The sequence below is a fragment of the Ipomoea triloba genome, chromosome 10, assembly GCF_003576645.1.
Source record: "Ipomoea triloba cultivar NCNSP0323 chromosome 10, ASM357664v1".
NCBI classification, from domain to species: domain Eukaryota; kingdom Viridiplantae; phylum Streptophyta; class Magnoliopsida; order Solanales; family Convolvulaceae; genus Ipomoea; species Ipomoea triloba.
The window spans coordinates 20,096,890-20,113,028 of record NC_044925.1 but is presented as its reverse complement, the minus strand read 5'-3'; the positions used below and the strand labels follow the sequence as shown (position 1 = coordinate 20,113,028).

At 33.9% G+C, this 16,139-nt stretch overlaps 2 protein-coding genes across 2 annotated transcripts; both read right to left on the bottom strand.

Moving 5' to 3' along the window:
* Nucleotides 1-10,374: 10,374 nt before the first annotated feature.
* Nucleotides 10,375-11,331, bottom strand: LOC116033278 (protein FAR-RED IMPAIRED RESPONSE 1-like). The gene has a single exon (XM_031276031.1). It carries the CDS (start codon nt 11,329-11,331, stop codon nt 10,375-10,377), a length of 957 nt encoding a protein of 318 aa, XP_031131891.1.
* Nucleotides 11,332-11,391: 60 nt separating this feature from the next.
* On the bottom strand, nt 11,392-13,826 carry LOC116033277 (protein FAR1-RELATED SEQUENCE 5-like). Its single transcript, XM_031276030.1, has 3 exons — nt 13,757-13,826; nt 12,038-12,869; nt 11,392-11,791 (listed from the first exon to the last, which is right to left on the bottom strand). Exons 1-3 carry the CDS (start codon nt 13,824-13,826, stop codon nt 11,392-11,394), a joined length of 1,302 nt encoding a protein of 433 aa, XP_031131890.1.
* Nucleotides 13,827-16,139: the final 2,313 nt, after the last annotated feature.

The window sequence follows — 16,139 nt, the reverse complement described above, 5'->3', positions numbered from 1 at the left end:
CCCCCCCCCCCCCCCCCAATTGTCATGCATCAGGGTCCACCTTATATTATATTGTAAATCTTGATCCAAAATGACATTTAGATTATGTATTTGCAGTTAATAACATATTTATGACTATATGATTGAATTTCAAAAAAAAAAAGACTCTCTCACATGCACATCTTGCTATTTGTTAAAAGAATGATCGAATAGGGCAAATTATGGGAACGAAATTAATCCCCTGATCTTAGATCAAATACCAGACCCATATGCTGATGCTAAATGCCATGGCATTAAAGGTTAGTGCACCTGTTATGTTATTATGGAACATAGACCACTCTCTTGGTCTTGCAATGGTACGCATCTCATCGTCACAAGATTGGCAAATCACATTGTCGAAGCAAGAATAGTTAATGGGGCACATGAAAGAACCAAAGTTCTTATCCCCCGAATGTCTCTCACTCCTTTTGATACGAGATTGCCCTTCAAGTTCTAGCGTAAACAATTCCCATTGATGATCGCATATGCCATGACTATCAACAAAAGCCAAGCCCAAGAAAAAATTGATGCCATGGCTATCCACCTCCTGTTGGGTTATTGCTGAAAAAAAAAACCAATGTTTAATTACTGTCAATTGTACGTGACTTTTTTCCCGTCACCCATTCTGATGGCCTGAAGGTGTTAGCTCTAGACAAGAATGTACAAGATTCTGTTACTACTACCAATGTCATCTACAAAGAGGTTTTTAATAATGTGCAATTCGAACCGATGATATTATGCTTTTATTTTTCAAAGAACACATTTGTCAATGTTATACAAATCCTAAACACTGATATATAAAATCCCCAAAATTTCAGCACTGGATGCTTACATCTACGCATTAGCTATTAATTCAACATTTATTTGGTCAAATTCAAGCAAGGATAACATCACAAAACATAATTGATCCAAACCATCTTTTCAATTGCACTATACAATATTTGATGTTATAATTTATATAATTATTTATCGATCCAAATATTCTTAAAATATTATAGCAAATCAATTCTTTGCATCGCACGAATGAAAATACTAGTTAAAATTAATAAAACTTAATTAAAAATAACATATAGACTCCTTATAATTTGTAGTTATTTCATATCAAAAAGTAAATTCCTTTATTATTAAATATTTTCAATGCTAAAGACTTTGTGGTCTTGTGGCACCTGGTGTCTCGGTTTACACTCTCACATGGATGATGGGAGTGGGTTCAAGCCTCAGTGAAAGCAACTGTAGCTATAAACAGTAGTACTCAAATCAAAAAAAATATTTTCAGTTTAATCCGTTAGTTTATCATTTTTCTTTTAATACAACTAACTCTATTACAATCATTTATTAACTAGAACTAGAAAATACTCCGTATCAAATTTCTACCTACTCAAAAGTCAAAAGTAGTCAAAAAAATGAAAGTTTTCAATCAGAAACAACATTTTTAACCACTTTTAAGATTTGTAAAATTACTTTATGATATTAGTGATGACCACAAATTGAAGTGGCCTCGGTAGTAAAAAATGTGAGTTAATTCCAGTGAGAATTCCAAATTTAGTCTCAGATTATTGTTTTTGTCATTTAACATCTCATACTATTATTTTTTAGACATTTTTAGTTATTCTCATAACTTTTCTTATTTTTAGTAAGGGCATTTTTGTCTTTTCATATTTTTATTTTGTTATTTTTTTCGATTTTAATCGATTTAATTGGTTTAGGACTTTAATAAAACCCAGTTAAAAAATATGATTACTAAAAAATCAGATATTACCTAAAGTCCTAAACCAATTAAACCAGTAGGGTGTGTTCTCAATTTCTCATGGGATCATAAGTTGTATATTAGAAAAAAGAATACACAGCCCTATAAATACATGCTAGAAGACTTTTGATAAGGAAACACGTTTTCATATGACTATGTACTCAAATTTCTATACATTTCCAAGACGCCTTATGTATATAGGTTCCATGTTACTTATAATATTGCATAATAGTAATTATAGAGGTAAGAAAATTGAGTTAATTACCGTTTGGTCCATTGACTATTGGGATTTCATTACTTTGGTCATCAACAATTTTTCTTGCTCAATTAAGTCCTCGACTTTGAAAAAATTAACCAATTTAGTCCTCCGTTTATTTTACCGTTTGATATCCGTTAAATCAGGACCAAATTGGTAATTTCATTATAGTCAAGGAATTATTTCAGTCAAAAATTAATTACCGAAATGGTCCATTGACTATAGCAAAATTACCAATTTGGTCCCGATTTAACGGTTGTTTAACATCAAAATAAACGGAGGACCAAATTGATTAATTTCTCAAAGTCGATGACTTAATTGAGCAAGAAAAATTATCGATGATCAAATTGGTGAAATTCTAATAGTCAAGGGACCAAATCGATAATTAACTCTAAGCAAATTCTATACCTATATTTTTAAAAGGTTGTCAACCAAATACTAATATATATAACATTTATTTTCATTTCTTGTGTCTAACCCTATGAAACAAAGACACCCTAAGTTATCAATGTGTATTGGGATGTCTGTCATTATATATAACTATATAAGTTTTATATGGGAAGAAATAGATGGGTTTGTTTCCACGTGGAAGGCATTGGGAGCAAGGAAGATATTTGATGCAATGATGCATGGTGATTGAGAATGAGGGGGAGCCAAACGCATCCTTAAAAGTCAGATGCACTGCATATTCGCAGGCAGGCTGAAGGGAAGTGATAATAAGCAATATAATGCGAAAGAGAAAGGCAGAAAGGGTACGTGGTTTGCATTGGCTCTGTATGGCCCCTTAGCCCCCCAAAGTGGGGCGGGTCAGGTGTGGACTTCACGTGCGCACCATGTAATCCACGTGACTTTTTATTCCTTTGGTCTTGCCTTTCTGACAATCCAATTAGTAGTAGGGAAAAGTTTATACACCTACTATTTTCCCTGTCTTTTTTTGTATGTTTCATGACAATAACAAAATTCTTATTTATAATTCATTTTTTTTATTTTTATAATTATTTATTAATCTTTCAAATAAATTAAAAAAAAAGTTGTGCAAAACCGACTCACATAATATCTGTAACACTTTTTAGAATATATATATTCAAATCCTAACAAATTATTATATGTTTACTAAAAATTATTACGCATCTCACATAAATTCAAATCAACTATTTTTAAAATAGTATATATCTTTTAGGATAGATGAGCGATTCCCCTTTAGGGGAATAACCGTTCATGTGATGTTTTGGTATTAAGTTTTTTTTTAAATAGAGATTTCAAGGATAATTTTTTTTTTTTTACAAAAAAAGAATATTTAAATTCTCATCATTTAATTCTAAATAAATAAATGTGCACATACATATATACACACATGAACATGTACATAAATACTTATGTTTGCAAGCTGACACATTAATGATAGTTGGAATGGTAACAGGAATGTCATTAGACTATATGGTAGTTGGCTCCTAATTTCCTACTCTATTTCTGATGACATACCATATGTTCTAGTATTCTACCATGGTTTATTTCATTTTATATAAAATATAATTTTTATTTTCACATAATTCATTTTGTGAATCAAACATGATGTAATATTATATTGCTTCCAGGGCATAACTCAGTGATCGAAAGGTTGAGTATGAGTGTAGTGACCCAGCCATCAAATATTCTGGTTCGAGTCCGGCCTCGGTGGGGGAGGATCTCAGCCTTGGAGCAAAATACAAACATTCAAACACTACGTCACTGAGATACATCTCGCGATTTATCTCATCTCACAATCTCCAGGGAGGGGTGTGGGAACTCAGGTTTAGGGTTCAAACATGATGTAATATTCTTCATAATCCATTTGAAGATCTTCCACAAGTTATTTATGATAATTAATCCCAATTCTAAGTCTTTGCAACACTAGAATATTTGTATTGAGGTCTTGTTTGGCAAATTTTAAATGGTCCCCATAATTTTCTCGATGCTGATATTATATATGCATGATTACACCAATCAGCTCTTCCCATGATCTTGACAACCTCATCCACTCTTTTCTCCATCAATTTAAATTATCTTCATCAACAAAATCTCAAATTAGAATAATTAGATTCATCTTGCTAAGTAAAGACAGGAATAAATCTCTAGCATTTTATCCAATCAGATCTTTTCTTGAGCCTGTCTTATTAAGGAAATTGTATCTTTATCTTAACATTATTTTAAAACCCTCCACCCAATGCTAGTAAGATTTTAATGGGAATAAAAAATGCATTGATGTAATAAGGTGTGATGTTATTTTATTGTATGCTTCTCATTTTGTCCCCCTCCCCTCTTTTTTCTCTAAGTTATGATGTGGTTAAACATAATAGCTTATATTTAGAAATTAACAATAAAATGACATGTAAATGATAGTTATGAGGTTTTGTTTTAAGTGGGTCTACTCCGATTTGAATTAGGTCAAATTAAATTTGGATTCTCTTAGGTGAGATGATAAATTTCGCATAATTAAAATTTAATTTTAAGGAGTTTGGATTGTGTAGCATAGATCTAGATTCTCTCTCGTGTCTTCATTTTTGAACTCTGGTTTATTTTTGTTCAAGTTTGCCATACAATTTATTTGAGAGATGGAATAAAATGTAGTAATTCATTGTATAATGAAAGATCAACACTTCAATACTTCTAGTACCCTTGAAAGAAAATGAATCGATGTTAAGAAAAATGTGTGTATCACATATCTTAAATGTTTTGTTATATGCCAATATGCCACTAAATATTTGAAAATATTTCGTAAATAAATTCCCTTAGTAACAAATAGTGGGAACAAAAATTTCCTTAGTTATGAGGAAAATTTTTCCAAGGGGAGGGATGTGGTATTTTGTTTTCCATGAAACTTGAGAACAAAAAATGAGTTGTCATGACTAATTTGTCCTTTTGATTCATTATTATCATTATTATTGCGTAGGCCAGGACATATAGGTCTCTTTATACACATTATTCATTACAATTCTAAAATATTCAACTAAATAATGAAATTAATATTCTTAATATACAATTTCTTTTCCACCAATCAAACTATGGAATCAAATTTCATAGTAACTATTTTTTCATGAAATTTCAATTTTATTTTTCTTCAAATATTTTCCGCGATATAAACGACTATTATGCAATGGTCAAAGAGGAAATCTTCATGATGAAGAATGCAAGCGATGTTCCCTTTCATCTTGAGAGCTTGTTACCGGGCATTTCGGACTGGTCAGTCAATTGTTGCGTAATTGTGTCGATCCTTTCATATATATATATATATATATATATATATATATATATATATATATATATATAGGATTCTATTCAGGTGAGAACTAATATATATATAGTACTATGAGGTCAAATAGTAATCGTTGGATTAGATTATTGGATGGTGTAAGATTGATGTATTTTTTGGTTTTTTTTTTTAATTGGTTGAGGTGCTGGTTTTGGAAGTTGGGGTTATTTGTGTCTTTTTTATTATAGTGTTTTAATTTTGGTAAAATTATTATAGCATTTAATTTAGGTAGTATTAGACCTTTTAATTTAGGTAGTGGACGGTTATTACAATTCTTGGGCTCTTCCGCTTCTTACTGTCCTGGTCCGAGAGAAATTCCGAAGCTTTATTGTCAGTGCCGTTTTGTATTCACGGTTTAACGACGACAGGCGAGGATAGTTTTACGGTGTAGGTATTTCAGTACGGGCGCGGTTGTTGTAGGCGTTTGCAAAGGCAGCGTTTTGGGAGCGGCGCGGCGGCTGGTGTTTTCCATCTCTTTTCCGGCGTTGCATGTTGCAGATCGTTTGTGGGTTGAAGTCGGACTACATCAATGGCCGAAGTTGGTGAGGGGAGTCGCCGGCGTCGCCCTCCCGGTCCGCCGTCGGAAGCTGGCGTTCCAGGTAATTTTTTTTTTTTTAAATTTTTTTAGCCATTTGGTATTCCAATAATCTTAGGCAATGTTATGAAATTTAGCCAATTTTTGCATGACAATATGTTTACTTTGAATTTTATGTGTGCCAACAACTCTTATCCCTATATTCATTTTAATAAATAATTAGTTTTGATTTCCTTGATTCTTTTGAGTCTTTTTACCATTTGTTTTTGTTATTATACTTAACAGTTGCTAGTTTGGTTTTGGTGTTTTAATTTCTGTATTTGTTTATTTGTTTCTAGTTTTTTTAGGTGAAGATTGTGGATATGATAGTTTCGATTCTTTTGTTCAAATTACTTATATGACGGGTGCAGCAATTGTGCTTGACTATTCAGTATTTATTGTGTGCCTTAGGATTTTCAATTTATTCTGTTTTTTTTCTACTTCTTTGTTTCAGGCAGTTTGCCAAATCATGACCTATTTCTTTCCTACCTGACTGTAGGAAAGAAACAAACAACAGGCCTTCAGTATAAATCAGCAAACATTAGTAGTTGAAACTGTTTTTTGTATCTATTTCTACATTTTTGTTTCTGATCGGACTAGTAGCTCATGCACAAATGCATTCTTTTTTATTACATTAAATTTGATGTTTCTTTTCTTCTTTTAAGAGAACAAAATAGAATTTGGAGATGCAACTCAATTAGTTAATTTGTAGTTCGGTTAGGGTGTTTTAATATCTGTTTTTGTTTATTTGTTTACACTTTTTTACGTGAAGTTTGTGTATATGATAGATTCGATTCTTTGTTCAAAATACTTGTGTGACGGGACGCAACAATTGTGTTTGACTATTTAGTATTTATTGTGTGCCTCAGAATTTTCGTGGTATTCTATTTCTGGTTTTCCTTTTTATAGTTGTAGGCAGTGTTCTAGTTCAGTCTACATGTAGGAATTTGTCTATTTGTTTTTATTTTTTTTATACTTTTTTAGTAGAAGAATGTGGATATGATGGATTCATTTCTTTGTTTAGAATACTTGTGTGCCGTGGATCAGCAATTATGTGTGAATGTTTACTATTTATTGTGTGCCTTATGTTTTACAACTTTTAAATTAAATATTTATATCTAAACATTAGTCTGTTAGCTTTGAATTAATTATTTTTTACATAAAGAATTAATCATTTGGGTAATTTTGACTGTTAGCTATATTCAATTAAAATTTTGGGCGTTGATTTTCTGTGGTTGTTGTCAGCAAAAAGGCATCGGGGGCCAACCTTAGTGGGGAGTTCGTCTCACCATGAGAACGCCAATGATGATTTCGTTGATGATCCTAATGTTGATATAGACGAGCTTCCCCAGGATCGTTCGTCTGATGCTCCGGATGTTGGGTTAACTGCAGAACAGCAGGCATCGTTTCCTACTTTTACCGTTCGAGTTTCACATTCGTTTTTCGTAGATGCATTGGAGGATCTCACCTCACGTCAAAGGAAGGATATTATTGCCCTTGGGTTTGGTGGCCTCCTTGATTTGAAGTTTAAGAAGTTGCCTACTAGGTTGGGTCGTTGGTTGTTATCAAATTTTGACCCTACTAATATGTGTATTAATCTTGGAGAGGGTGAGGTCTTGCCAATAACTGAGGAAGACGTTAGTTCCATTATGGGGTTCCCACGGGGCAATGGGGTTATAACTAGGCGGGATCGGCACGTAAAGAGTAAGCTGTTGAATGTTTGGCGTCTCAAGTTTGACAAGACTAAGTATGATGTCAAGCCATCTGAGGTGTCAAACTTTATTCGAACTGATCTTGAGTCTGGCGAGTGGTTCCAGCGCCATTTCATGATGTTGATGATTTCGACATTGATTTCATGCATGGGTAACGGATACTGCAATCAGAGTGTGTTCCATCACCTAGATGATGTTGAGTCCATTCCGAATCTGAACTGGTGTAGGTTTCTAATCGAGGAGCTGGTTTCTACCCATGCACTGTGGCGGGCGGGGTCTAATCCCCGATTTACGGGTCCTATTGTTTTCTTAATCGTGAGTATCAGTTTTATGCTTTGCTTATTATGTTTCGTTTTATGTATGTTTTGTGAATTATTTTCATTCATTTTAACTTGTTTTTTCCGTGTGGTTGGTTTTTTAAAAATGCAAGCTGTTGTATTTCGATCGCGTTCGGCCCACCGTTCGAGTATTGCCAAGGTCAATACCAGCATTTCAGGGAGGTGCTGGTTTTGGAAGTTGGGGTTATTTGTGTCTTTTTTATTATAGTGTTTTAATTTTGGTAAAATTATTATAGCATTTAATTTAGGTAGTATTAGACCTTTTAATTTAGGTAGTGGACGGTTATTACAATTCTTGGGCGTTGGAAGCTGATCTTGCTCTTTCCCTTATAAGGACTTGAGGGATGTTCGTCTTGTACGTTTTTCCCCTACTATCCTATTTTCACTTCTCACTGAAGTATGGTAATTACCTCCCCCATAAACGTATAAACTTGTGTGCCATTTATCTAACAAATCTGTGCAGTAGTTTGAATTAATTCCGTATTATGAAATTGACATATGTCTGCTCTATTTACAGTTGTTCTTCCCCATGCTACAAAGCAACCATTACTATCTTCTTTGCGTGGATTTTTTCTCTTCTCGGTTTCATATTATAGACAATACCACAAGATGTCCATCTACTAAAACCAAATATGGTCACATACCGGATAATTTGGTACGTACCCGTATGTGGGTTTTTTTTTCCATTACAGTACTCGTTTAACCTCCAAAGTTGTACAACTTTTGAATTATTTTTTTCCTAGCTACTGTTGCTCGCTGGGTACTTCCGCTCGCTTAAACATTTTGCAAAAGCTGAGTGGTGCCTTCATTTTGAACCGAAGAGGATGACTATGAAATGGCGTGACGCTAACAACACGATTGATTGTGGAGTGTACCTTATGCGCCACATGGAGAGTTACGCTGGACAGCTTGGACTTGGATGGGATTGTGGTCTCATTAAGGGTGACCAAGCTACATTGGATCGCTTTCGCTTGCAGTACATTCAAGATATTTGCACGGAAAATATAAATTCTCACCGCACCAGCAACGTTGCACGTGCCATTCAATACCTTTCATCTTTGGGGGATACCCGGTAGGAGTGTTTTAGTTTGGTGGTGGTTAAGTAGTTGGTATTTTCGTTATGTTAGCCACTGGATTTTTTGGTCTTTTTCTCGCATACTACAACAATGTTTAACCCAAACGTTTGTTTCACGATATTACTTTTTTGCTTTTCATAGTTCCCTCAGACAATGTTTAATGTTGATCAATGTTTATTCCCTAGTACTGGTGTGCCAAGTGTTATCTACTCGTATGTGTGCCTATAACTCTCCCGCCGTTTGCCACGACGGTTATACTACTAAGGATTCACTATTGTTATTGATGACTATTGTTTACCTTAAAATATGTGCCATATTGTTAGGTCTACTTTGCCAAAATGGTTATATTTGTGTGCGTATTACATTGCTTTCATAACTCCATTGGATTTGGTTCTGTGTATGCCAGACACATGTGTGTGCCTTGAAATTCCCAGTAGATTGCCAAGCAGGTTATACTTGTTACCATTCACAGCTGTTTCATGTCTCTATTGTTTACCTTCAACTATGTGCCCGTTAGTGATGGTTACTTTGCCATATACCTTAAACTGTATCATATACAAAGAATTTTAGTACAGATAACATTCATAAAATGTTACGAAAACAAACAAAATAATAAATACATAGAGCCACTAATATAATCTCCATCTTGAATTCCAGGGGCGGTGGCAAGTGCTTGCCACGGGTATCTTTGCCCACACCCCCCCCCACCCCATTCCCTAAATTTATTAAAATATTATATCTAATATTTAAATTTTAAAAAATATTATATATCCCTCCCCATTCTCATTTGTTACATGTCAATATTGTTTACCTTAAACTATGTGCCCGTTAGTTATGGTTACTTTGCCAGATCCCTTACACGAATTTTAGTACAAATAACATCCATAAAATGTTATGAAAACCAACAAAATAATAAATACATGACCCACTAATATAATCTCCATTTTGAATTCCAGGGGCGGAGACAAGTGTTTGCCACGGTTATGTTTTCCAAGGTCCCCCACCCCATTCCCTAAATGTATTAAAATACTATTTCTAATATTTAAATTTTTAAAAATATTATATATCCCATCCCATTCTCATTTGTTACATGTCCCTATTGTTTACCTTAAACTATGTGCCCGATAGTTATTTCTATTTTGCCAGATACGTTACAATTGTGTGCCTATCGGCTCATAAACACGTAATAACCCATACCCTCTAACGGCTGACTACAACATTCAAAATAAATCCAATTTATCTAACTCATTTTTACTGCAACAACATCTAACAAACGAAAATATTTGCCACGAAATTTTATAGAATACGTAAAATGAAATGTACTTAAAAAAATTACAAGCATCTCTTTTCCCACTTATTCACTCTTACGCATTATCATTCTTATTTGCTTTCTGCTGGTTCTTTGGATTCATGAGACAGTTACGAAAGTCGTGTCGTGCTGGTTTCTGTCCGCATCCATTACACTTGCGACCATCATTCTTTTTCATGTCTGATGCTTTTTCGCGTGCGCTCTTTAAACGCTTCCCACTTCCTTTGTTTTTCGATATTGGTGGTGGCTTTATTGTTATAGTAGTGGTTGTTCCTGTTCCATAAAACGTATCAACTAAATCACTGTTTTTCCTTTTCGCCTCCATCATCCCCTGTCTCTTCATCATTCCACCTTTCTTCTCTTGCATAAAATTTAATATCTCATGCACATCTTTAATGTTCCCCTTTGCTAGTGCCATGTAGTTGTTGAACTCATTCCATACCTTGCCTAATATTTTACTCTCATCTTTGTCTTCTGTGTGTGCATCTATCTCCTTTGCATTACCTTTCTTGGTCCATCTCTGTATTATGTACTTTGGCGGAATCATTTCTGCATCATCATCCTTTAATACCACGAAAACATGCCTGCACAATATCCCCACTCTGCTGAATTTCCCACACGAACACTGTATCTCCCCCCTTTCCCTAGCATACCTTACTTGAAAACTCTTCGTTTGTCCCTCCTTGATTGTGTACACTGTGATATCTTCATCTGCTCCCCTCCATGTTATTTTGCACGAAAAACACCCTTCAAAAATCTCTGCCTGCACATCGTAGAAGACTGAGATCGTGTATGTCGACGCTGCATGCTTCTCAATCAATAGAGGGGTCTTCGTTCTTGGAGTGGAGGTCTCGCTCTCTGCAATTAATTGAGTTTGTCTGTGTCGTTGCATTTCAATCACACTATCAAACTGCGTGAAAAACTCTAACAACGTTCCATGCTCATTGATGCAGGATCCAAACACTCCATTCTCTGCCTCTGATCTTGATGTTGTTCGCATTAGGCCACCCATAAATACTCCTTCAAAATACGCCTCTATCCAATGTTCTCTTGCGTCGAATAATTGTGTGAATCACCTATTATCTTCTAATCCGTACTCTCCCATTATTGCGTGCCAACTCCTCTCAAAATCCTCTCGACCCAACGTTTCGTTCCACACAACACCATTTAATTTGGTTCGAAACGTTTCATCTTTTGCTAAGGTCACCCCCATCTTTTCTACCAATTTTGTCATGATGTGCCACATGCAGAAACGATGTCTACTCTCGGGAAACACCTCGGGTACTACCTCTTTCAAAGCAGGGTCTTGATCTGTTATTATACATGTTGGTGGTTGCCCCATACAGCGCTTAAATGCATTTAGTAACCAGGCATACGATGTCTTGTCTTCTCTAGAGATGAGGCCAGCTCCAAATGTCACACACTTTTTATGGTTGTCAATCCCTGTAAAAGGTACAAACACCATCTTGTACCTGCACTCAAACCATAGTAGATACTAATATAGTTAGTCACACAGCGACAACGAGTTATATACCCATTATTAACTCAATAATATATGTACAAATTATTCATGTACTACATTTGTTAATGTTTTTAAGAATCAGACTTCATACGATTTTTAATAGGCATTCTTAATAAACATTGTAAGCACACAACTTCCTACTAAGTGTCACACAATAACCATACAAACTATTACGAGCATTGTAAATAGAACGAACCTGTTTGTGCGGTAGGTTGCATCAAATGAAACCATTTCCCCAAACTGAAGGTAATTCTGCTTTGCTATTGGGTCACACCAAAACACTCTACACAGTTTTTGCTCGGCATCAACGTCGTAATCAAACGTGTATGTAGCAAACAACGTTTTTTTCTTCGTGTACTTCTCTATAATTGATTGTGCATCGGCATCGTGTACCTGCGCCTGAACATCCCTTCTGCAATTCCTGAAGTCAATACATGTAGCACCAACGCTATCTACACCACCGCCAAGTACGCTGTATAGCTCAAACGCTTTTGAAGTCCCTATGTTAGCCTTTTCACATGCTGCTATGAATGCTTGATGCCCGATTCCCAAGTTGCGGTTTATCTTGAGGAACTTTTTTGCCTCTTTGTCACATAAACGATGTTTATGAGTTTCAATCAACACATTAATTGCGTAATGCCCGTCTTTTAGACGTTTCAGGGCACACCGAGCCATACACCCAACCCTGTTTGACACACGTCGGCGTGTGTTTATATTTGCTCCGTTGGCCTCCCCTGTGGTTGTTGACCTTTGTTCCTTTGTCACTGTGTACCCCTCTCTTGAACAGAGCAAATACTTCAGTTCTACATCTCCATGTCGGTTCTTCTTAACTGTGCTACTCCGGACATCGAAACCTACAAATGCGGCATATTCTTTGTAGTACCCAACACCTTCGTCTAACGTCGAAAACCGTTGCCCAAGTAAGGGTTTAATACTTTCATCACAATCAGGTATACATTCGTATGCCCCATTTTCTTCATTGTCGGACTGTTCACCTACATGCGCGTCACCGTTGATGTTTTCATCATCTGTCACACATTTAATCTAATTATGGCACATATTGTTTCTCATTCTGTAACTACTTAACAATAAAACAAACCAATCATTTGAAATTTAACAAACTATGTGGGGAATATTAAAACACTATCAGTATAGGTTAATTTACAACATTATCAGTATAGGTGTCATGTGTATACCCTTTTGAAATATAAGTAATATTTTCCACTCATTTTCTTCCCACCCATATGCAATTTCTTTCAGTTCTTCTTAAAACAGAGCAAGGCAAACACAGTGAACACTTGTTCTTTATTCAATTGCATACTTATCATCCAAATAGATTAAAAACACTCAAAAAACACAAGGAAATCAAAACTAATTACATCACGCAAATATGTACTCAAAAAGTACAACCTTCCTTGTAATTTTTCGGAAAAATTTGTAGAAAATCATGAACCACAATATTCTCACAAGGCAAACAATACATAGCAAAAAGTCACATAAACGCTGCTCAACGGCACACAAATTTTCAGGCCAAAAAAAAATACATCATATCCACATTCGCATGCTTAAAAATTGTATTTAAAAAAAAAAATTGGAGTTTGAGCATTAGGCACATGTATGCATGGTAACACAAGCAATGTGTATAACATTAAAGTATACCAATTTTCAAACAATGCCATGTTCGAAAATACTCAAGTTAATAACTACATTCCTCACTATATACCATTGAGTTGTCAAACACAATTAGGGGTAACGTCACTTCTATTCCCCTAGTTGTCACACAACGTCAACCGGCAGCATCTATGAATTTTATAGGATATTCAACCCCTATTCCAGCATCTTAACACGTTGAATCACAGAGTTTGGTATTTTCCACTCATTACGGCTCACAACGATATGAGGAATCAGTACATACCTTGCATAGAAGGGCTCTCTGCGTTTTCCAGTGACGTTTCTCCAAAAATTTGCTCCAAAATCACCTCCATGTCTGCCATGGCCAACACAAATAATACAAGCTCCTTCGTAATAATCTACTTAACACAACTGCCGCCAATGCTGAAAATACTGGTTATACACGTTCCTATAATCTCACCCTCATTCCATAATTAAAAAATCATCAAATGCTAAGTTTGTAAATAAGAATCATACCTTAATTAATACAAAATTCAGAAAACTCTAATTTACCCCTATTTGATCTCAATATGGCGTGGACTATTAATTCTAATCTTTAATCTAAGCCTTTAAATCCTTAATATTGGATGGTTGAGATTACACCTCATTTGATCTCAAAATAAGTTGTCCTCACCTGAATAGNTATATATATATATATATATATATATATATATATATATATATATATATATATATATATATATATATATATCTAAAAACATAATAAGTCCCAATCAAGGTTATATTCTTGATTTATGTCTCTCTTTTTGGATGCTAATAAATGTGTACATTTTACTTTAAATGTTGTACACTTCAATGTTATTAGACAAAATTGTCCCTACTACATTCTTGTTATACAAAACTAACCTTACACCGTTACTTTTAACTCCATCATTATTACCATACACCTATATCTATCATATCTTTTTCCTATTCTTTAATTGTTATTTTATTAAAATTATTATATAATTAATTTAAAGGTTGATTATATTTTAATTAAATTCTATGAATGGTAAATCATATATTTGTGTATAAAATACATATATTGTTTGTGTATATATTAAATTATACATTTTAATTATTTGTATTAATTAATATTTTAATATTGGACATAAGTTTTCGCGTATCGCGCGTACAAAAATACTAGTATATATATATATATATATATACACCTCATTTCCTTCTGCAAAATCCTTGGAGTCAGGGGCGGAGCCACCCTTTGGCTTAGGGGGGCCTTGCCCCCCCCCCCCCCNCCCCCCCCCCCCCCCACCCCCATCCCATTTTTTAGTAGGTATATATATGTATATATTATTATAATATAAAAATTTTGCACTTTTGGCCCCTCCTATTATTTTAAAAAAATTTATTATGTATATATCAAATGAACTCAAAATACATGTATATTAAAGCCTAAATTCATTAAATAAAAATAAATCAATCAAATAATCAAATAAACTATTTTTCTTTATTAATTAGCTTATTTCTTTTGTTAAGATTTTAATGATAGAAGACATTAAGTATCTAATTTAACTTCATTACTCTCTAACTTTTTGAGGTATATATTTTAGTTTTATTAGTTGATTAATTAATTGATAAATTTTTATGTGTTTTTATTATTTATTTACACTTTTAGGATGTAAATTTGCTAGGTTAAATTATTAGTTTTGAAGTTTATAAAAATTAATAATGATTCTTTATTTCGAAATATTGATTTTTATCTTCCTCCCTTAAACTTTGAAATATATATTTAATTAATTAGTAGAACGAATATCAATTTATTATAAAAAAGTTATTGATGACCAAACAATTGATAACTTTTTATTTGATAAAAGAGTGACCGCATATTTAAATAAATGTAAATATTTTTTTAGAGAAAATTATATTTTTCGTCCCTTAGTTGGTGGTCGTGCTCACTTTTCGTCCCTAAACTATAATTGGCGTCACAAATTTTGTCATTTTAATAATAGGTTATACTCACCCTTTGTTCTTAAGCTATACTAACATTACAAATTTCGTCCCTAATGTCGTAGGGACGAAAAGTGATCACGACCAACAATTAGAAACGTATTCTACAATTACCCGGCCTATAACTTAGGGATGAAATGTGTAATTTTCCTATTTTTTACCATTGCATATATTTTGTGTTATGTGAAAAATTTGAAAGTAATGTTTGATAACCTTAACGATAATACTCATATAATTATATATTCATATGGTGTATATAACGATATTGTATGATTGATACTAATGCTGATTAAATTTGGCCCCTCCAACCCCAACTTCCTGGCTCCGCCCCTGCTTGGAGTAGTGGTCAGCCGTTGCGGCTGTACTTTCTATATATAGCTCATTTCCTTGTATTACATAATAATAAATGACGTCAACATTTAACTTGAATTATTCATCTTCAAAATTTTTTTTAAAATGCGTGAATTGCATATTCTTTCAATTCCACAAATGAACATGTAATGAAGGTTTATGTAGTTTAGTTGGTAATAAACATATATGTTATTATTTGTCTGTATAGGTAGTTCAATTAGTTAATTATTGAGTGGCAAATGGTATGTAAAAATCATGCATTTGATTTATTGAATATTATATTCTTAAGTAAAGGAGGTGGCGATGTACGT